Source organism: Cheilinus undulatus, linkage group 5, assembly GCF_018320785.1.
Source record: "Cheilinus undulatus linkage group 5, ASM1832078v1, whole genome shotgun sequence".
NCBI classification, from domain to species: Eukaryota; Metazoa; Chordata; class Actinopteri; order Labriformes; family Labridae; genus Cheilinus; species Cheilinus undulatus.
In genome coordinates, this window is record NC_054869.1 from 27,272,124 (window position 1) to 27,295,698 (window position 23,575).

A 23,575-nucleotide genomic window follows, 5' to 3' on the forward strand; every position below is an offset into this window, starting at 1 on the left:
TCAGCAGACTACATTCACAGATTTCGTCATTATAGCAGCTGATGAAAAGAGTAATCGTAAATGTGTCTTTTAGTTTTTTGTTATTATGTCAAAGTATCATCATCAGATATGTATAAGGTATTGCTATTGAGAACAAACTAATGCTGTAATACGATTTTATTTAACATTTTTAATGGTCTTTCTCCTTCAATATACTCCTCTTCGGCATCAACACATCGCTGTATTCAGGTCTTCCACTGAGCAGAGCAGTAGGTCTTCTTTAGACAGTTGTCTCAGAACCTCTGTCGTTCTTTACTTAACTTCCGACATGTTCCTTTGAGCACAGATTTGATTATAAGAAAGGTCAAACAATGTTAGATCAGGTGAATAGGGAGGGTGATCAAGCACTGTGCTTTGTTTTTGGGACAGAAACTGCTATACAGAGAGAGCACTGCGCGACGGCACTTTGTCTTGATGAAGAATGAAACCATTTTTCCACAGTTGTGTTCTGTTTCTTCTGACTCTTTTCTCAGTTTTTCTAGAACCTGTTTATAATAATATATAATGTTCTGCTATCATTTTTGTACTGAGTCGTCAATCAATTCAAATTTGTTCAGTTTGGTGAATGTTTCCATAAGTTTTTGATGTGCATGGGTGCCCAGAACGTTCATCATCTTTGACATCCTCTCTGCTTTCACAGAATCTTTTGTGCCATTCATACACGTGCATGTGACATGCAGTGCTACTCATACACCTTAGTTAATGTACAGAAAGAATCGGCTGTTGTTTTGTTCAATTTCACCAAAAATTTTAAGTAAATGCATTGCTCAGCTTTTAGGCTAATAATTTTCCACAAAACAAGTACACTTAAAACTTATAGCAGTTGTGGGTGAATACCCAACTTTTAAAATGTTACACTCAGTGTGACTGTTAATCATGTGATTTTATCCTCATAAGTGCAGTCTCATTATTAAATGGCCGTACTGACAACAACAGACATAGTCAGCCGAAAGTCACCAGTTTACACAGTCACTTTTGAACTGAAAAACTGATCTAATTTCCATTATTTTAACAGATTTAAACAACTTCTAAAACAGGCTTAATCTGTCCCAGCTGGTTTGACAGACACATCGCTGCAGGGACAATAACACATCCTAAAGATGTGGAGAACTGTGGACTTGGTTTATCAGTCTGTCTTTAAAACTTTATTTGGTTTTGTCCCTGCTTTTGTGTTGACTGTCACACCTTTTCCACATCCACACTGAATGTGAATACTGCATCTCATGTCAAACTTCACAGCAAGTGTATCACCTGCCTCATTTTCATGCATTAGCATCAGAATATTACTGCCCAATATTTGTCAGTGACCTTATTCAGATGTATGATCTCATTGTTGATGGAAGCTCTTACATCTAACTCTTAAGTCCATTTGGTTTAGAGAAAAATGAATTGTCAGTCCTGCATATGATTTTCTTCTTCTTGCCTCTATTATTTTCCTGACTGCTGATACAAGCTCTCATTTTAACAGTACAACTGAGCAACCTGATGACATCACAGGCTGAGTTTGTCAGCAAAGTTTACACTTTACTACAGATGTTTTTTGCTGTTTCTGTCCACATTCAATAATCTTCCCTAACCCTGCTGATAATTTTAGGTCTGAACTGCAAATTAGCCAGGACATCTACCAGAATTGTGACCTTGTTTAACCATTTCAATATCTTAATGCATACATACTTACATACAGCTATCTATGCATATTTTGTGCAATGTTGCATACGTAGATACTCTTATGTATGCTTTTCCAGTGCAATAATACATGCATAAACACATCTATGAATGCAAACTATGTGCAATAGGGCTATGTACAATAATATAAGCACTTTAACTAACCAGGCCAAGGGCGATTTGTATTCTCTCCTTTAAGCACACTCATGATCATGTGCAATATGTCAGCACACTTGCACTTTTGCAGTACAGCACTTTACCGTCTGCCTTATACACTTTAACTGCAATGGTCACTTTATTTCTGGTCTGTCTTAAACAAAGGTCATGCAGCAACCTACTGTATTGTTATATTAGGGTCTTTGTAATTATTGTACTATTTATGCTATCTGGTTGTCTGATTTTTGTACTCTTTGTTGTATATACCATCAACCTGCTGGGGACTACAGATGGAAATTAGCCTATGGCTACAATCTGGCCAGTTTACATGTCCATGTCCATTAATGTGCATTGTCCCTTGTAAAAAAAGAATAAAAAAATGCAAGTTTCATATACATTCCCAGTTAGTGCTTAATTTAATAAATTAAAAGAATATGACCGATGCTCTATTGATCATTACCAATTACAAATAGATTTAATGTCAACTGCCATCCAAAACTACTCTGAATACAACTTGTCGACATCTGCCATGTCCTTGTAGCAGTTTCTTTCCATTTAACACTTAAAACACTCTATACTCTACACTTTATACCCTGTGTGTCATGTAATTACATACATTTTATAAAAACATGTATAAATCTCCCCCTTCCCAATTCTTTGATTATTGCTTCAAGTTGTTACCTTCTTGTTCGAAGAATCAATGAAACAGAAATATTGTAAGTTTATACATCAAAGTTGACGCTCACAATCACAGTCTTTGCTTATTGTGAGTTGCTGTGGATTATAGTCAGAATGAAATACCTCAGATGTAAGCAGCTGTGGTGGCTGCATCGGCAGCTCTGTGTACCCGAGTGTCTGTCTGTCTTAAAAAGAGAAGGTATCATGTAAACCTCAGTATCCGTGCTAGTGCCAGTCCTACCCACTGGCGCTTTGAGGGATGACATCATCTTTTTCTGCCGAGCGCAGATGTCCTTAGATTGGCCTCGACTCGCTGAGACTGGAATCAGCAGGTAGACAAAGAGAGAGAGAGAAGAACGGAGGGTCCAGATGGAGAGAAAAAGAGAGAGGAAGATGAAGAACAGGAAAAGAAAGGAATAAGAGGAATGGATTTAAAAATGGATGCAAATCAAAAACATACATCCTAAAAAATTACTATGTCTCAAGATTCCCTATTGATAAAAATGAGCTCATATTTCCAAAGGACAAGGGAGGAAATCAGAGTGATGGAGACAGATTTGTAAGGATTAAAGCATGAATGAAATGAGATGTGCCTGGAGAGGGTAAAGGCGAGGAGCAGGACACGGACGACAGATATCAGGGGATGAGAAGGATAGATAAGCAAACAGAGGTGAGACAAAAGAGCAGTTGCAGATTGAAATCTGGGCAAAGAAGGACGACTCAAGGGAGAGAAAAAAGAAAAAGTGTGATGGGCTTGTTTCTCAAAGGTTAAATGAAGCAATGAGACAATCTGATGTAGAAACGAGAAAACATGATGAGACAGAGAGGAAGGAAAGGTGTTAAACCTGAAGAAGATGGACAGTACAACAATGGAAGGAAAAAGAGGAAATGAAGACAAAAGAAAGAGGAAAAATTCTGGAGGAAAAATGACGGATGTAAAGCATGAGCAAATGTAGGACGTAAGAAGTGTGTGAGAGGGAGGGCTGGGGTTATTATAGGTCAGATGAAGTAACAGACTGAAGTGTGAAGCTGTTTGAGAGACGACCATGTAAACTGTTTCACCGCATCTGCCACTTGACTCTTCATAAGTTCTAACTTTCAGGTTGTAACCTGACAGCCTGTAAACACACCACCATGTCGACAGCAGAGCAGCATATCACTGAGAAGTTTTGGTCACATAGAAACATGCACCTTATGTCAATATGTTCTTTTTTGGCTGCAGTTGAAGCTTAACACTCAAAGACACATGCTTTATTGGTGTGTACTTTAAATTTTGATAGCAAGTAAAAATGGATATTTTCCTCTAAGGTAGTATTTGGAAGTTGTGGTTAATCCTTATGCACCCCTTGTGCATTTGCATCCTCTTCTTACATCAAAATACACAGCATAGTAAAAGAACTACTTCTCCTGTTTACAATAATGACTTCACCATACGTTACTACACATTTGTTTCAACATTTAAAGAGCAACCCGATCTTCTATCCCAGAAAGAACATGACAGAGCTGCAAGTCTTTTGGCCATTAATATATATTCTTTTTTTTTCCTCAGCTTAAAAGAGCTGCTCACATATATTGTAACATGTTTTAAATGCTGTCTTTCACTCATTTATCATCTGGCATAAAGGATTCAGAATTCTGCAGCACATCTTTCATCTTCAGCATATTGAATGTTTTCTTTTCAGACCTAAATTCTTTCATGAAAACAACCTTGACCTGCTCTGTCACAGTGCTTTTACTTTATCATCAATAACCAGCTCTACTTGTCTACCTGATACTGAAATTCTTACATTTCAGTTTTTTCAGTTCTGTTCTTCCTTTCTGAAGCATTTTACTCTGCTTTAGAGAATGATGTGCTCCTAAAGGTGCTGGCTTTGAGGTGCAGACATGGGGTCATTCCTATCCACTGGCACGTGACGCTCAATGAATGAATGAATGAGCAGAGCTCAGTCGTCTTAGTGAACTTTGCCGTTTGTCCAAAAATAAAATGCAGGTAAACAAACTTCATTGTTATTGCAAAAATCAGTCACAATAACCACCTGAAGTGTTTCATCATCCTCAGTAAACACATTTCTTTCACACTGATCCTCAAAATAAGCAGAGTAACTAAGCTGCTAAAATATGGCTGATCTCACTGGAACATTCACCTTTTGCCTCCATGCCCCCCAACCCTCCCTCCCTGAATCTGATCCCCTTTCCCGTCCCTCAGCCTTGTGTGAAAGAGGCCATCACATGACGTGACTTGGCCCTTTGTGGCAGCATGCAGGGTGGCGGTGAGGCGAGTGACTGGGATTGGGAGCTGCTGTTACAGTGAGGTATTGATTCAGCACAGATTAAGGAAAAGTATGGGGGGGCTCAGCTTCCACTTCTTTGCAAAGACCCCCCGCCCCCCTCCCAATTATTACCTATAGGAGTTCATATTTTTTTCTGGTTATTTCCATTTTTTCTTTACCCTTAACTCTCTCCCAGTCACTTTCCATCTGCTGTTTCTCCTTTGCAATCACCTCCCCCTCTGCCTGCTCCTTTCTGACCCCCCCTCTCCAACTTCTCTCACTCTTTCTCAATGAGGTATTCATGTGACCCACCTGCTGTCCGCCGCTTAGCGTTAGCCTGACTAAAGAGCAGCTCTGTGCTCTTGTTGGCCCGCGCCGTCAGCCAGCCTCATTCACAGTTCACACGCCTGCCTCAGCCGCTGCATGCCCAGGGTGCAAACCAAGGAGAGGGAGGGGTTAGCAGTAGGGGGGGGTCGTGGTCCAGTTAGGGTGGGGTCTCTTGGGTGGCATTGGAGCGCAAACTGGGTTCTGTCGGGCATAGGATGCTGCGCAAGGTTCCTTGATGCTGGTGCACTTGGCTAAACTCGCCATCATGTTTGGCCTGAGGAGTTCAGGTGGAAGTTACGAGAAGATGCGGAGCGAGTACCAACTAGACGTGGAGAACCCTTTCAGCCTGGAGGTTGGTTTATTGGGTTTAGGGTTTGCTTTAAAAATGTGTGACATTGCTGTTGAGAGATGTCACTTGTCTTTGTATATTTTTAATACTGTTTTTAAAAAACTTTTCTCTCTCCATCCAACTTTATCTGCAGATCTTTTGTGGTTGCCTGATATATGTGGTGACTGTGATATGTGAATGTCAAAGAGCTTTTGTTTGCCTCTATATAAAACAAACCCAAAAGGATTTTGTGGCATTTTTTCCTGTTTTAGAGTCTTTTTTCACACCTGATTGAACCCTCTTTTGTTCCTTTGTAAAACTATGTTGCTGAATAAGTGCAGCTATTGAACGGAACTGAATCTGTTTTTCAGTTCTTGTAAAAGCAGATTCTTTAGCTATTTTTTACAAAGCGAAGGTGAGGCGTAAAGCACCTTTATTTTAATTCTCCTCAGTTGTTTCCTATAAATTGAAGAGTTTCATTTTCATTGTGATCAAAACATCGCAAACAAATCTTCCAATTTCTCTTCTTCCACAGGTGACCAAGCAGATCCACGAGCATGAGCAGGAGAGCGAACTACGGGAACAGATGTCGGGCTACAAGCGCATGCGGCGGCAGCACCAGAAGCAGCTGATCGCTCTGGAGAACAAGTTGAAGGCCGAGATGGACGAGCACCGACTGAAGCTGCAGAAGGAGGTGGAGACGCAGGCCAACAACGCCTACATCGAGCTGGAGAAGCTGGCCAAACGCCACGCCGGGCAGACCGAGAAGGAGGTGGGATATGTGAGGAGCTGAGGGGGGGCTCATAGGACATGATTGGAAATGCATGAGTGGATGCATAAGAACAGTAACCTCTAAGTTATTTCGCAGATGATCAAGCTGACCTTCATGTAACAGGCAACAGTTGGCTGAGGGATAAGGTGTGCTTTGGAAAAACCGGGGAGGACATAATGTTTGATTCTTCAGCTGCTGTAGAAAAGCTTGTTGAAAAGTGAAACTCAGTTCAACATGTGTCTTTTTTACCTTAATCAGCAGCATCACTTTTACCCTGAATGCTAAGGAAAGTTTTGACACGCTGCTGCCACCCAATGATTCATGAAATGAAAGACAAGTGCAGAAGTGGGTCACAGAATGTCACGCTCTGAAAAACAAGCTGCATATCTATTGTGATTAGCAGGCAGCGTGCCGGACCTGCCAGGGAGATAGTGTATCTGTTCATGTACAGTGGACCAGGATGCATACATAAACAGCAACATAAACACAATTTTACATGTAGGAGGCATGTCACTCAGTTAAACCGATAAATATTCCAGTAGAGCAGATATTGACTTTCATTATCAAAATGTCCATTGATTGTAAAAAGATTGCTTTAGTAGTATATCTGCTCTCCATGACTTATATCTGTATATCACTTAACCTGTTTAATAAGTATCGGGCATCATCAATTGCCTATTTTTTTCCTAAAATATATGCCCATATTGAGTTTTTCTCTAATTATGTGTTAAATATATTTAACGCTGACATTAGACACGGAAGAGAAGAGTTCTGCCAAAAAGTTGTCTAGTTTGTATATGTGTTTTTTTTTTTAAATATATACATGAAAATAAATCCAATCAAAAGCCAGTGTGATATTTTGGATGGGATATAATTGTTTTTTGTTTTGTTCTTTTTTGTCGATCAACGTGGAGATTATGATGTTATTAACTGGATATTTATTTTGATAAAATGTTGTCTGAAAGCCCCCCTCAATGTTCATACAGCCTCAAGGTGTCAAGAAATACAATTTCTTCTATCTTTTTGATATCTGACCAAAACTCTTACTTGTTATTTTAGCTGTCAAGTGATCTAAAAGTTTATTACGATTCATCTCAGAATTTTGCATTTCATTGCTTTTAATCTCCTTTGTTACATTATTAAATTACACTATTTACATTTCAAAAAAATTTTAATTCATTTTTTGTACATAAAACTAAGGGTAATCAACCTCCTGTTTGAATACAGACCTTTTATTTTTAAAGAAAATTTTTGTGTTAAACTTTGGGTTGATTGAAGATTATGGCATTAATTTAACCTACGAAGAAGGAACTTGTCATGGATTGAAAAGGAAATAAGGGAAAAGTAAAAAAGTAAATATTTGATACCACAAGGCACAGATGACTTTTGTCTGGTTCACTGAGCTGTCTGTGAGTTTTTAATAGTTAAATGAGACATTAGGGAGCAGTGGTGGACATATTTTAAACCACTGTGACTGCTTAAAAAGTCGATGCACTAATTGTGGACCACATCAGGATTAATACATTGATGCTGACAGCCCTACAGACTATTATCACTCTGAAAAATAAATATAATTTATTGCAGGTATTTTATTTATTGATTGTCTACAGTATAAATGAGGTATTTCATGACTGTGTTTATTGTTCAGTGGTGAGTTTGTAGCCTGTCACCAGTTATGCTGCACATGCTAAACTAAAAGCCTCTTCTCTCCCGCTCTGTCCCCTGCAGATGAAGACAGCGTTAACAGATGAAAAGAAGTTCCAGCAGCAGATTGTGACCCAGCAGAAGAAGGAGCTGACCACCTTCCTGGATAACCAAAAAAAGCAGTACAAACTTTGCAAGGAGAAGATTAAGGAGGTGAGACACATTTCCTTTTCTTTTCTTTTTTTTCTTTTTTTTTTTTTTTTTACTTCTTTGTACGCCCTCTCTCATGTGTCACACATGAGGTCGTGTTTACTGTTTACTGTTGAATCAGCCCTCCTCCACACAAACGTGCACATTCAGTACCCCTAAAAACACCTTTCTGAGATGTGTTGAGTCACTCAGCCTACTCACTATGTTCCTACACATGTGAAAAAAAAACACATTCAGAGTACATACAATGTGCATCTGTGTGCCTCCTCAACCTTGAAACTGAGAGAAAATGCTCCTGTGGGCTGCCAGTGTGATACTCAGTGTTTTCCAGTCACTAGATAAGTGACTAAAATTAGGTCAGCACAGTTAAAAGAAAGCGTCACTGGCAGGGAGAGATATTTCCCACCAACTGAGGGCTATAACAGAATCAGACACCACAGAGAGCAGGGATCAGGCTCATGTGTTAAGTGCATTAGCCTGAGTTGTAGATTACCTTAAAGCCCATGAAAGAGAAAGAGGAGTCATACTGAGGAGGAATGGATGCGGCTGAAATGTTTTTCCCAACCCTCCTCTGGCAATGAAAGTCATTGGTGGTGTGAAACAAAAGGTCAAATGGAGTTGGGTGTATGTTCGCAGCAAAATACAAAATGTTGTGGACTCTATTTTATGTTAAGGAGATTTGTTTTCATTAAAAACATGCATTTATCTCCATTATTTGGACATGTTATGCTTGTGATAAAACGCATTTGCTTGTAAAGTGTCCATTGGTTTTAGGCTTAAATTTCAAATAATGTTTTGTTGACTAGAATAGGACAGTGACTAGATGAACTAGATTTTTTCTGCGCGAATAACTATTTAACAGATATATCACACAGAATTCCACGCAGAATCCACCTGACATAGCTGAATTGAACATATAAATAGGCTAAAGTCATGTGCTAACTCCTATATTTTGAAACCTTGTTTCCTCTCAGGAGATGAATGAGGACCATAGCACACCCAAAAAGGAGAAGCAGGAGCGCCTGTCCAAGCACAAGGAGAACATGCAGCATTCCCAAGCTGAAGAGGAGGCTCATCTCCTCGCACAACAGAGAGTTTTCTATGACAGGAACTGCCGTGGCTTCAAGCGCAAAGTCATGATCAAGAGGCATGACTTGGAGCAAGAACAGATTCGAGAGGTGTGAAGGACGTACATTTAAAAAAAACACCACATGCAATTCAGACACTAATAGTAAAAATTTCAATTTTTTATTTGAAAATAAAGACTTACTTGACCAAAACTCAGGTTTACCAAACCAAATTATGTCCATGTCAAGAGTTTAAATTGAACTGAAACCTCTTGCTTATTTGGTAGTTGTTTGTGATGAGGGTGTAAACGGGCCTGACAGGATTATAAAACAAAAAGCTGTCTCTGTCAGCAAACTCAGGGTTTTTCTTAATAGTTACAACCATTGTTCTTCAGATCTGTGAGGTGTTTCCTAGTAAGACTAAGAAGATTATTGCAGGGTAAAGCAAGGCAACAATTTCATAATCTGTAAAAGCCGTTGTGTAAATCTGACAAATTATTAGAAACTTCAAAACCTGTCTTTAGCAAAACACATGAAACTCTAAGTCACGTTTTTGATAACAAAATGTTTCAGTGGACAGAAAGCGAAGTTTTTAAATTCAAAATGAATCCCAGTGATTTAAACGGAATTTGTAATTACCCCAAACCATTTAATTTCAAGTATTAATTGATTTTTTCATCTGTTAAGAAAAGCCAACGTTAGTAAGAACTGAAACATGGAGAAAAATGAAGGATTCCTTATTGGGAACATTTTTATGTTATATTAGCATCACCCTGCTGTAAGTCAACCCCTCTTCCTCCTCTTCTGTCAGGAACTGAACAAGAAGAAGACCCAAAAAGAGATGGAGCACGCCATGTTAATCCGCCACGACGAGTCCATGCAGGAGCTGGAGCACAGGCAGCTCAAGACCCTGCAGAAGCTGCGGATGGACCTGATCCGCCTGCAACACCAGACCGAGCTGGAGAACCAGATAGAATACAACAACCGGCGGGAGCGGGAGCTCCACCGCAAACATGTGCTGGAGCTCCGGCAGCAGCCCAAGAACCTCAAAGTGAGTCAACACAGAGATGGAAGAATTTCCCATGCAGTATATTTAGGATACTGGTGATTGAAATGCAGGGTGGAAGCACCTTTTTGGATTTCTTTTGTTTAGAGATTCATTTTTTAAATTCTACTTGTGTATTTGAAATGCTAAATATGTTCCACCTCTTAAGATGGTGCAAGCCATGAGCAACTTCCTTTATATGTGGAAGATTTTGATATAACACTGATGCAAGATGGATGTAACAAATTAATTTGAAAAAAAATGTGCAGAACCATAAAAATGAGTCATCCCTGGATGTCATCTCAGTTTGATTTGCTTTTGAGGATAATAAAGAAGAGAGCTTCTGCCCCCGGTCATTTTAAACCTTGAATCTTAGCAGTAAAATCCTTAAAGCAGAAACTGATTGAATATGCTCTTAATTTAACTGTAATTTCTCATTTTTTTCTGCCTGTTTCTTCCCCTTCACCAGGCTCTGGAGCTGCAGATCAAGAAGCAGTTTCAGGACACATGTAAGGTGCAGACTAAGCAGTACAAGGCCCTGCGCCATCACCAGATGGAAGTTACGCCCAAGGCCGAGCACAAAACGGTGCTCAAGGCCCTGAAGGATGAGCAGACACGCAAGCTGGCCATCCTGGCTGAGCAATACGAGCAGAGCATCAACGAAATGATGGCCTCACAGGCGGTGAGTGGAGAGACGTTTTCTAGATGGTTTTATATCTGAGCATTCACCCTCTGTTTTTGGACACTGAAGGTGTCAATTTTAGAGATATAAAATGTGTGCTTGTTGAAGATTTTGAGGCCTTATTTTTACTGTTGCTTATGACTGTGTTTTTCTTCCCTCTTGTTTGTCCTCGTCTTATGTGTCTTTGCCTCACATCTCTCCTAAATCTTTATGTCACCCTTCATGTTTTTTCTGCACCCTTTCCACTGTCTGTCCCCGTTGCCCTTCCACTTTCCTCTTTCCTTCCTCCCATTTTCTTTCTTGTTTATCTCTATTCCCTCTTTCTCCTGTCTCTTTCCATGTGTCTCTCCCTCTCTTTTTCTCATTCTCTCTCTCTCTTTGTACCCCCCCCCCCCTTGTGGCCCATGGTCGGCTGTGTCAGCTGCGTCTGGACGAAGCCCAGGAAGCCGAGTGCCAGGCCCTGAGGCAGCAGCTGCAGCAGGAGATGGAGCTGCTCAATGCCTACCAGAGCAAGATCAAGATGCAGACCGAGGCGCAGCACGAGCGCGAGCAGCAGAAGCTGGAGCAGAAGGTGTCGCTGCGCCGGGCTCACCTGGAACAAAAGGTGTGGTGAAAGAAACACTCACCATTTTCAAAGAGACATTTATATAATATATTTCAGTACTTCAGTATTTTACTTTCAAGTTTAAATGGAAAATGATGGAGAAAGTGTTACTAGTATTCATGATATAAGGAAGAGGTCTAGAATTATCAAAGTTAGGCTCTTTAAAAATGTATAGACAAGGAGAGAGATGTCCCTCTCTTATGTGAAGTACCACATTCCTGTTGGTGGGAATCTGGTGTTAAACTTATAGAGAACCATTTTAGAGTTGAGACAAATCTAGTTCTCAAACTGAGCACAGTTTGTTTTAAACTTCTAAAACCAAACAAACCACACATGTTGAAATAACAAGGACGTAAATGTAAATTTGTGACAACTGCTTTTAATTTAAACTTTTTTTTTTTTTTAGTCAGATACAAGGCACCATGGGTGATTCTAAACCCTTTTCAAGTGTGCTTAAGAACCCCTAAATTTCTTCCCATTATCCCAGCAATTAGGGACAAAATCCCATCAGATTTTTTGGAATGTGACTGAAACCTTTCAAAATATTTTTTTTTCCAGCTCTCATTATGAATAATGTGTAGAAATGATCTGTAACAATTTAAGTCAGTCATATTCTACTCATGCCATACATTATATCATACCCTAAACCCATTTACTATCATTGATTTGGATATTAATGTACTTTAGTAAAAGTAGTTTTGCACTGTGTCGAGATGCAATGCTCCACAGAAAAAAATCAGCATTTTAAACTTGGTTGGTCTAGTGTATTGGCATTAGAACTTGGCTCAACAGTAAGTAGTATATCCTATCTTACTGGCCTATAAAACAATGTGCAAATAGTAATTGGAATATAACACCAGTCAAATTCAGTACTTTTGTAAAAACAGTCTGTTCTACAATTTTTTTTTTTTTTTTACAAAATATTTTGTGTTGTAAACCTCAAGTTACTGCATTTTGCTATTAGGCTATTTTTCTCTAAATTATCCTGCTGAGGACTGAGGACTGACTATTTGCAAGGAGGGCTACATGTCACACTCTACAGGAGCTGAGTTCCCCTGAAGATCTGACCCTAAAATTCCCTCTTCAGGGGACCAGAACTTGAAGTTAGTAGTTGTGCTACTGAATAGTTTATTGGTATTTACTTGGTTAAGTCCTGACGTGTTTTAAATGAAGTGCAGCTTGTGAGCCCCACAATCAGCCAAAATGTAACTTCATGAATGCATCTGTGCAATTTCCTAACATGACATCCCTCTTTTTAACAATCATTTGGTTGTTTTTACACACATTATTTCTGCTTCATGTTGACCTCTTTTTAAAGCATAGATTATTTTAAACATATATATTTTCATAGACATTGTAGCCTGGACAATAATCACTAACTAAGCAGCGCAATGGAGAAGCCTTACACAAAAATCAAACCAGATAAAAATGCCAAATCATTTTCTGGCCTTCAACATCCTCAGCTGTACTTACTGTACAACACAAAGAAGGGAACACTGAAGTGTGCAGACAAACACAAACAGACTCAAATGAGTAAACATATAAATGGTCCAGGTGCTTTTTAAAGCACATCCTGGTGCTCATGCGGACAGGTCTGGATACACATTTGCATCCACCTCAGCAGGCAGCACGGTTGTTGAAAAGCAACCCAGACAGACAGTCATGAGTTCACAGAGACACGCACACAGATTTCCCTCACCACAGGTGGTGATGACAGTGGTATGCCTTCCTGCAGGGAGCAGACAGTCATTTCTCTCCCACACACTCATAATGCTGCTGAAATCTCCATAAGACAGTATTTTTGTCTTATTACCTCATGGTTGGCATTTCCAGTTTATTTTGTAAAACAATGTGCAAAGTTATTTTTGCTTTTCTGGAACATTGTGTTGTTTTGTCAAAACTGGATTTTCATACTAACTCATAACAAGGGACTTCAATTATAAAACCACAAGTTTTTTTGTAAGCTGACAGCTTGTCTTTATACTTAAGTTTAAAATGATGCTTTTCACTTAAGAATGGCACAGCTTTTTCAATCTGTGCCCCTCATAATTTGGTTGCATGACACTGATTGAGATGCATAGTTTATGAGAAAATTGAGGCCACCTGTCAAGCATCATGTGTTAAGATTAAAAAATGGTTAAGTCCACATCCTTCCGAAGTGACCGACGTCATCGACACAGTCTAGCAGACAGCACTCCGACAACAAAGGAAGAGACGTTTGAAATGCAGCCCTGATCCAGTTCTGTTGGGTCCACTGGTGTCTGCAGTGAGCCGTGGTGGTCTGTCGCCATCTACTGGCTGCGACCAGACATGCACTCTGGGACTGGGATGATGTCATGCTTTTCAGAAGCACTATTGTCCTCGGGTTCGGTTCATGGTCAGAGTCTGGACTTTTCTGTGCATGCTCAGTAGTTGGTCGGATTGCCGTATTGCGCCATGCAGTGTTTTGTCTGCACCTGTGGATGTGAGTGCCGAATCAGTGTGGGAGCTCGGCTGAAAGAGAAGGCAGACACAACTGCCAATGCAAATTTAACACAACGAAACCTTCACAAGGCATAAAACAATAGTGTTAAAGTCAGGCATCATTTACGCAGGTATGCAATGCGTTGAGGTCAATTTTTAGGGATATTAAGTAGATAGTAAGCCATGACAAAATGATAATTGCAGACTGCAACATGAAAAGCTTTACAATGAATTAAAAAAAGGATTATTACAAAATACACTTATACAGATGTTTTCATTCATTTTGCATGATGAGATCATTCCTTATGGACTGTAAAGGCATGTCTGGGCTAATATTTAGGTCTTTTCTTTATTGAATAGTTTGGGTTTTTACAATTTTAATGTTGTAATATGAAGAAGTACTTGGTGAGCAAGAATAATTCCTGCATACAATTTACTCTAAAACAGAAGCATTGATCGGGCATTCATAAAAATGACAAAACCTATACTGGTCTAATTACTTAAATCATTTTAGCATGTATTTATGCAATAAAGTTATAACTGGAAAAAAAGAAAAACAGGATAACTTTGTATCATCATTAAATAAAACTGAGTCCATTATGGTAAGGCCAACCAAGCTTCACTAAACAAAAAATACACTTTTTAGAGGGTCTTCTTGAATATAATGGCTATTTATGACTCAAAAAAAAAAAAACAGAAAATGACAAAAGTGGACCTCAAAATAAACTCTGGAGATGCTTTGGGCTCTTAATGGCAGATCAAACTCTCTTCTCTTGGTCCTTTTCTATCTTTTATTTGTTACAGGCTCATTATCAAGCCATCATTTGTTATTCATTACATTTTGATAATGAGTTCACCTGTTTTTTTAATTTGAAGCTGGGTTTTAAAGAATAATATTAGCAACAATATTATGACAGCAGGGAAACAGGTAAATAAAATAAGCCCCCCCCCCATGCTAAATTAATAGAATACAAAACAATAAAAATAAAGCTATTACCACAAACCTGTGATGACAGGTAAAAAAAACATTGAAACAACATTTCTGGAAGAGTGTTATCAGCTTCTTTGTGACAGCTACATTTACCCGGCCGTGAAAAAGTATTTGCACCCTTTCTGATTCCTGAGTTTTTGCATATTTATCACACTTAAATGTTTCGGATCATCAAACCAATTTTTATATCTCACAAAGACAACCCAAGTAAATAGAAAATAGAGTGTTTGAATGATTATTTCATTTTTTAAGGGGGGGGATCCAAACCTATCTGCCCCTATGTGAAAAAGTAATTACCCCCCAGCTTTTTGGAAAGCTGGGTTCAATTTCACTGGTCACACCCAGGCCTGATTATCGCCAGATTTGTTGAATCAAGAAATCACTTAAATAGAATCCAAAGAAATTCAAGAACAAATGAATAAAACAAAGTGATTGAAATCTCTCCATCTGGAAAGGTTACAAAGCCATTTCCAAGGCTTTTGGACTCCAGCAAACCACAGTCAGAGCCATTATCCACAAATGGAGAAAACTGGGAAAATTTGTTAACCTCCCCAGGAGTGGACAGCCAACCAAAATGACTCCAAGAGTGCAAGAACGACTCATCCAGGAGGTCACATGAGGACCTTGAATGGCATCCGACCTGTAGGACCACACTGGGAGAGTTCCAAGGCCAAAACCACTGCTGATAAAAAAGAACACAGGAGCCCGTCTCACCTTTGCCAAGAAACATCTTGATGATCCTCAAGACTTTTGGAGAAATATTCTGTGGACTGACGAGACAAAAGTGGAACTTTTTGGAGGGTGTGTGGCCCGTTACATCTGGCATAAAAATAACAAAGCATTTGATAAAAAGAACATTATGCCAACAGTCAAACATGGTGGTGGTAGTTTGATGGTCTGGGGCTGCTTTGCTGCTTCAGGACCTGGACCACTTGCTGTAATTGATGAAACAATGAATTCTGCTGTCTACCAGAAAATCCTGAAGGCCAATGTCCAGCCATCAGTTAGTGCCCTCAAGCTAAGCGGTCTTGGGTTATGCAGCAGGACAACTACCTGAAACATACCAGCAAGTCCACCTCTGAATGGCTCAAGAAAACCAAAATTAAGGTTTTGGAGTGGCCCAGTCAGGGTCCAGACTTAAATCCAACTGAGATGCTGTGGTGTGACCTTAAACAGCAGTTCATGCTGGAAAACCCTCCAACATGGCTGAGTTAAAACAATTCTGGGAAGAAGAGTGGGCCAAAATTCCTCTAAAGCGATGCGAAAGACTCATCACCAGTTATCACAAACGCTTGATTCAGTTATTGCTGCCAAGAGTGGCACTACCAGTTATTAGGTTCAGGGGGTAATTACTTTTTCACACAGGGCCAAATAGGTTTGAGTTTTTTCCCCCTTAAAAGATTAAATAATCATTAAAACACTACATTTTCTATTTACTTGGGTTGTCTTTGTGAAATATAGAAATTGGTTTGATGATCCGAAACATTTAAGTGTGATAAATATGCAAAAAACTCAGGAATCAAAAAGGGTGCAAATACTTTTTCACGACACTGTAAGAGCAAATTTTTGTGTAGCACAGCCATGTTGGAGTCTTCATGGGGCTTACTTAATGTAAACTATTCACATGTAATGGGCTTTGTCTGAGGGTAGTACAGTTTTTGAAAAATGTTTATTTGTCTATAAAGAAAATTCTGTGCTGTGATATACAGTACACTGCATATTAAAAGTATTCACCCCCTAGGATGTTTTAACCTATTTGTAAATCAGTCGTGGTCAATATAGTTTGGCTCTTTGACAAAAAAAAAAACAAACTCTTTTAATGTCAAAGTGAAAACTGACTTCGACAAAGTGTTGTTGATTAAACAAAAATATGTAATGGAAGTTAAAATAAGTGCATAAATATTCACCCCCTTTAAAGTGACTGACCTAATTCAACAGAGGTCCAGCCAACTGGTGTTAGTAGTCTCACAATTAGTGAAATGAGGATCACCTGAGTGCAGTGAATGTGTCTCAAGGGATTGTAGTATAAAGACACCTGTGTCTGGAAGGTCCAGTCACTGGTTAATTAGTATTCCTGGCTACCATTACACCAAAAAGACAAAAGAAAACTCCAAACAACTCAGAGAAAATGTTATTTAAAAGTCTTAGTCTTGGGTGTGGATATAAAAAAAAATTCCAGGGCACTTTACATCCCTGGAGTTCAGTTAAATCCATCATCAAGAAATGGAGGGAATATGGCACGTGTAAATCTGCCTAGATCACTCCGTCCTCACAAACTGAATGACCATGCAAGAAGGGGACTAGTGAGAGATTCCACCAAGACACCTATGACTACTCTGAAGGAGTTACAAGCTTCAGCAGCTGAGATGGGAGAGACTCTGCATACGACGACTGTTCTTCATGAGTCAAAGCTTTATGGGCGAGTGGCAAAGAGAAAGCCACTGTTGAAGAAGACTCGAATAAGATATCAACAAGAGTTCGCCAAAAGGCATATGGGAGACCCCATGGTCAAGTAGAAGAATGATGTTTGGTCTGTTGAGACCAAAATGCCAAAATTAACATTTGGTAACAGGATAAAGACTGAATCACTGAATTTGAGACAATCCAGGGCTCATGATGTTGTGTCTTTGTTGTTATTGTTGAAGTCTTGCCCTTTTTTGGAGAAAGACTGTAAGAATTAAGTATTTTTTTAAAAAAAGAAAAAAAAACAAGATTGTTAAAAAAAAGAGCATTTTAAAAAGCTAAGCCTGACAACAGAAACTACAGAATATATGCTTTGAAGATGTTTATGTTTTTAGTGTATATATTTATGATCTGATCTCTGCAGATTGAAGAGGAGCTGGTTTCCCTTCAGAAGGAGCGGACCGACCGGATCAAACACCTGCTGGAGCGTCAAGAGCGAGAGCTCGACAGCTTTGACATGGAGAGCATGCGGCTGGGTTTTGGAAACCTGGGCACCCTGGACCTCCCCAAGGATGACTACAGATGAGAGGCTTCTGTCCCGCTGCTGATATCGCCGCCGTAATCTCCCCCAGGCGTCTGTCGTCTGCCTCAGTACACCCCTCCCTCTCCTCTGACCTGACCGGACAGTGCAGGTGTTCACTGCTGCTGACGCCCACACTCAAACACACAAGGACGCAAAAAATATCAACAGCTCCAGAATCAGCTGGTCTCTGAGCTGGTCAAAGAGTTGACGGCAGGTTTTGGCGCCCCAGTAAAACCCACCCAAACTTCCTCCCCCTCCTTACCTCTTATGGTGTCACAAGACGACAAAAAAAATTATGCTGGATCCTGTAGTTGTCATGTTTTTGTAAGAATAATGATAACATCGTTACAGTGTTTCTTGTTTCTTGTGCAATGATGACACTTTTAGTGTGACTAAAAGTGGAAGAGGAGAGAAGGAGGGAGAGAAAAATGACGGGCAGTTAAGCGAGCAAAACAATCGCTCCGCAAACATGCATCTTTAGAGGTGATCAATTCTTTCTCTAGTTTGTTCTTCGGTGCAAAAAATCTCTCAAAGCGATAAATCAAACAGCCGATCCTTCCGCAGCCACTGTTGGTCTGTGCTGCTTCTTTCAACACTTTTGGTATTTATTCATCAGGACATTTTTATGACAAATTTGAGTAATTTGATACTTTGAGAGACAAATATCACTGTACATAGAGGTACGCTTCTGATAAATGTGACTCCTTTGGGTGATTTCCAAGGGGAGGGTGAATCATGGTACTCTATATGTGTATCGTACTGATTTCTCTGCACTGGCAGTCAATGTGAATAATAATAGTACATGTGACACGTGAAATCCAACTCCCAGCTAGCACAAAGGGCTTCATGGGGGGAGGGCTGGGGGGGGGGGGGGGACTTGTACTTTGTGTATAGAAGGATTTATGGAGAGCTTTTACTTATTTTCGTATCGTATTTTAAATGTCACTGAAATCAAAAAGAATTTTTAAATGCGCTTTTTCCCTCCCCGTCCTCAGATAGTATTTGACGTTCAGTCATCCATCAATGGGACTTTTTTTTTTTTTTTGCTTTACACAACTCTCAAGCTGTGTATTTTCTTACAGACCAGACCAGTATGATGCTTTATTATTGCATGCACTTTAATTTTTTTTTCCAGGTTAAAAGAAAGCATGATTCTGTCAGAGCTTTTAATTATATTTGTAAATAAAGTGCTCATCACACAAACCAAGGACGTGGTGGTAAATATATCCAGTGTGAGTTCTTACATCATAAACATAACCTCTTTTTTAAAGATTATTTGTTGGGGCTTTTTACCTTTATTTGGACAAGACAGCTGAAGAGAGACGAGAAACTTGGGGAGCGAGAGATTGGGGAAAGACGTACACCAAACAGCAGAGAGACCCAGAATCAATCCTGCAACCAGTGTATGGAATACCACAGCTTCTGGGTGCCTGCTCTACCAACTAAATTGAAATGGAACCATAAAATAGGCAAATAACTGATAAGCTTCAGATACCAGGAGAAAATAAACACATTTTGTCCATTAAGTGAAGTTTACAAAGGTTTTGAGCTTGGACCGCCAAAGATGCTGTGGGGCTCTAGTCTCTGGTGTTTGATTGGACAAGATGCTTTAACAAGTAAGCACAAGTAACAGATAAGTTTGTAATATTCTACCTTGATAAGGTGTTTTTCTTGCAATTTCTTTACAGGTTTTCATTCCTTTTTAAAAAAAAATATTCTTTAGATCATTTCAATAAGTTATGTAAACAAAATCTCCGCACAAAAATAGTCAAAAAATGAGTTATTGAAGTTTTATTATACAGGTGTCTCTCCCTTTGCAGAAAGGTTAAGGGCAAGCTGAAGCCCCAGGACTAAAATTCAAGAGAAATTTACAACTTTTAAGATTCTAACCATGAAAATTGAATTTTTCCAGACTCATAATGTGTTTATCATATTTGTGTTACCTTCAATGCAGAGTACACAGGAGATAAGAGGGACATAAAACCATCCCCTTTTATCATTTCAGCTCCCCTGGAAGATGGCAATTTCTACTGCATGTGGTTAAAATAATGAAACAAAAATCATGCATGGATTATGTCATTTCAAATCATTACAGATTCTTGGTTTTTCCATTTTCCTCAAAAACATGCTGGTTTAACATTGAAACCCTGCATGACTGAGAGGCTTTTAAGATCAGAGGTTACTACACTGTGTTAGATAACACTGACCAAAGTTTGAGGCAGTCCCTTTTTTTCTGCACTACTGCAATCATCTGACCAGATCCCATGCATTATACTCTAGAATCACAGGCCAGGTAGAGGGTATGTTTCATGTGCTCTTTTGCACGGGATTCATAAAGTCCATTAGCCATCAATCAATTATTAGTATACTATATATTAAAGCCAACAGCCATGCTGATTACTAATGTCTTCTTCCCTGCTACATAGACTTGCTAAACTGTTCAAATATATTAAAATCTCCCTGTCATCAGTTGGGTTCTCCTGATTCTGATTACACTAAAATAACTTATGTGCACAAACATAATCATTTTAAGGAAAAGTACTAAATTCAAACAGCAGTTACACCAATCAAAGTGGGCATTTTCTGCAACCACAGTTGCACTATTAATCGTTCTTTATTGAAACTGCTTTCTAAATGCCAAAGTTGACCCACCAGCACCAAAAATCAAATAGATATTATTTAGATTAACATTGAATTTTTTTTTTTAAATTCAAATGTCTCAATAGGCATGACCATAGTACTTTTTTCAGTAATGTTAGAGCAAAATGGGTGTTATTTTTAGCAATTAAAAACTACAGAGCACAACAGTATCAGTGTGTAACAGATTTATTGCAGACACGTGCTGTTGACTTAATTTTCAATTTAGTAGGCATCAATTGAGGGAAACAAAATACTATGCAATGGCACACAAAAACAAATGCTTTCCCTCTTCTTTTCACAATAAGGGGGATTTAGTACAAATCACTAACTTTAGTGGGAATTCCTAGTGCTGAATGCATAAACATGGAGTCTTCCCTCCAAACACCTTTGGTGGGAATTCCTAGTGCTGAATGCTTAACCATTTAGTCTTTGTTTATTTCCCAGCCAGTTGCTCGTACAGTTTGGGAACATAGTCGTCCCACTCGGCCTGATAGCAGGTTCCTGCCACTGGGGCTCCCAGGTTGTACTTCTGCCTGAAGGTCTGGATCTTAAACTTTCCTCGTCCTTCTCCAGAGCGATTGGTGAGGCAGGGCTCTGAGCAGTCCAGGCTGCCAGACTGCTCATACACCAGCCAGACGTACCTGTGCAGACCTGAGGGGGCAAAATCTGAATTTAACACCCCTAACACACAGAGTAATTAATTTTAGTTTGATAAAAGTTTCATTCATACAAGTTAAAATGTACAAGTGTGAAGGCTGGGACACAATCCAAAGAAAGACTTCATTCTACTGTAAAACATGCTATATCTTTATTAATGTTTTGAGTAGAGCCCGACTGATTTATCGGCGGGCCGATTAAAGTGTATCACAGATTAATCAACATCGGCCAATATGTAGCTGATATATTAACTTTTTGCTGCGTGGGGATTTTGTCTCTGCTCCTGTCGCTCTGTGTGTGTCCCTGCTGAACTCAGCCACATTTGTGTTCATGTACAGTATATATCCTGTGTATATCAATGTTTTTATGTTCATATATCGGCCAGTATATGGGTTATCGGCTGATATACCGGATATTGGCTTTTTTAGCCCCCCAGTATTGTTATCTGCATCGGCCCCAAAAATCCCATATTGGCCGGGCTCTAGTTTTGAGCTTTCACAGCACATTCAGTCTCTTTGAAAAACATGTAACTGTTTTTTTTTTTTTTTTTAGTTTGCACTAGTTTTGCAAAGTATCCCATATATTCAGTAAAATTCAGTACAACATTTTCATCTAGAAATTAACGGACAGTGCATGTCTGAAAACCATCAGTATCCTTTTACAGTCCCTCTCTTACCTGTGTTCTTTGGAGGACCAGAGCCCACGTAGTCTGACATGACACTGCCAGAGGAGACGTCATTTCCCTTCATGTTGACCACCAGGAAATGGTGCCACTCCCTTTAGTGTAAGGAAAACAAAAAATATCTTGATGTTTTTAAAAATCCAGAAAAGTCCAACACAGAAACAGACTTACTTTTGAGGAGGTGATAGATAAATAAATAACGTTTCCTGTGTTTTGATACATTTGATACAAGCTTTGACAAAACCTTCATTTAAAACTTGACTTGTGACACTGATTTGAGCTTCATTTGAGCAATGATAATAGTGACAATGAGCTCCCTTAAGGCATGTTCTGCATTATGATTTCTTAATCATGACACTCTCATAATGAATACCTGAGTCAGGGTCTACGTTACAGATGATTATGTGCTTACATGAAAACTATTTCGAAAAAATCTAAAGAAAGGGGAAGCTAATTTTCTGGCAGTTACTTTGATTTAAAACTACAAGACATGATTGAAATGTATGGTTTGCTTTGGTCCCTAAGAGCAGCGATGTACATGATGCACAGAAAAAGACAGGCTTCGTAATAGAGTCCTGATAATTCCTGGCGATACAGACTATTCTCCAATAAAACAAAGGTCCCATTTATAGAACAATGTTATTGGATTTTAGTTAAAAAACATAGTGATGTTTGTTGTCATGAATGATTATTTTAAGGCAGCGCTCTTGCAACCCTTATTTATCTACATGTTGTTGAAATTACTTAAATTGTTACCAGGTCTTCTTGCTTCACTCACCTGAACTTTGGGCTCTCCCTGCTGGGGGCGTCAGGATCGGTCAGGGCCAGAGTGTACATCTTACTCGGGTCACATCCTGCCCATTCGATGCAGGTGGGTCGGTTCTGCACCTGTTTGTGAGAACGGTTATAACTACGAGCAGTAACTAAAAACCAGTGCGTCAATGTGCCGTTTTGGTGGCCTTGTGCCACGATTGCAACTCTCAACTCCAGCCGCTTAGAGGCAGTATTATCAATGAAATACAGCTGCGTGCATGCTTCAGAATGCGTTGTGTAACCTTATTCATTGTTACTTAACATCCATAAACTCACCGATACCACTTAAACATGTTAAACATCACATCTGCATACATGCTACACTTGCATTACAGCATTAGAGCCAATCGCATTAGAGCAGAAATGATGCTAACTTAGCAGAGTTGTTAGCCTGACTAGCCCCTAATAGTAAGCTAGCTGAACAACCTGTGTTGGAGTGAGCACTTTGCCGAGCTCATCGATCTCTACGGAGCCGTATTTAATCGTCAAAGGTTTCGCAGGTTGTTCCTCAACATCCTGGAGGGCCAGAGCCCCGGTCCACTGGCTCAAATCTACGGGCATTTTAACTGACGGTCCGCTGCTGACGGTACTTGCAGGCACCCCAAAAACTGTCCAAAGTGCTGTGTTCAGGTACAACCGGAAGATCGCAATACTGACGAATGTGTACGTCTAACGAACAAACTGTTCTGTCAGCAAACAAAATATATTTCTTCTTTTTAATTTTCACATCTGACAGAAACGATCTGTTATAAATATCTATGTGGTTAAATGTTTTTGAGCGTCATATAAAACTCGGTCATTTAAGTTAAATACATATTCATTGTTATGTATCAACGTTTTGTCCGATTTGACTACA

The 23,575-nt window shown here is 39.4% G+C and overlaps 2 protein-coding genes across 4 annotated transcripts in view; one reads left to right on the forward strand and one right to left on the reverse strand.

The window, feature by feature from the left end:
- taok3a (TAO kinase 3a) overlaps positions 1–19,172 on the forward strand; it is a 106,419-nt gene extending 87,247 nt beyond the window's left edge. For all 3 annotated transcript variants that reach the window (XM_041787309.1, XM_041787310.1, XM_041787311.1), the window contains exons 15-21: positions 5,999–6,235; positions 7,964–8,092; positions 9,064–9,267; positions 9,968–10,207; positions 10,671–10,883; positions 11,305–11,487; positions 17,769–19,172. In XM_041787309.1, coding sequence (XP_041643243.1) covers positions 5,999–6,235; positions 7,964–8,092; positions 9,064–9,267; positions 9,968–10,207; positions 10,671–10,883; positions 11,305–11,487; positions 17,769–17,930 — 1,368 coding nt within the window. In that variant the 3' untranslated portion in view covers positions 17,931–19,172. The remainder of the gene's footprint in view (positions 1–5,998; positions 6,236–7,963; positions 8,093–9,063; positions 9,268–9,967; positions 10,208–10,670; positions 10,884–11,304; positions 11,488–17,768) is intronic.
- A 1,565-nt stretch (positions 19,173–20,737) lies between these two features.
- pebp1 (phosphatidylethanolamine binding protein 1) lies at positions 20,738–23,354 on the reverse strand. Its single transcript, XM_041787694.1, has 4 exons — positions 23,146–23,354; positions 22,685–22,794; positions 21,901–22,001; positions 20,738–21,218 (listed from the first exon to the last, which is right to left on the reverse strand). Exons 1-4 carry the CDS (start codon positions 23,278–23,280, stop codon positions 21,001–21,003), a joined length of 564 nt encoding a protein of 187 aa, XP_041643628.1. The 5' UTR covers positions 23,281–23,354; the 3' UTR covers positions 20,738–21,000.
- Positions 23,355–23,575: the final 221 nt, after the last annotated feature.

Excerpts from the sequence above, each read along its gene's own strand:
- pebp1 (XM_041787694.1), bottom strand. The coding sequence starts at position 23,280 with ATGCCCGTAGATTTGAGCCAGTGGACCGGGGCTCTGGCCCTCCAGGAT. Across the intron at positions 22,002-22,684 it reads AGGGAGAGCCCAAAGTTCAG|GGAGTGGCACCATTTCCTGG; the intron begins GTGAGTGAAGCA and ends CTTACACTAAAG. Across the intron at positions 21,219-21,900 it reads TGGTCCTCCAAAGAACACAG|GTCTGCACAGGTACGTCTGG; the intron begins GTAAGAGAGGGA and ends TTGCCCCCTCAG.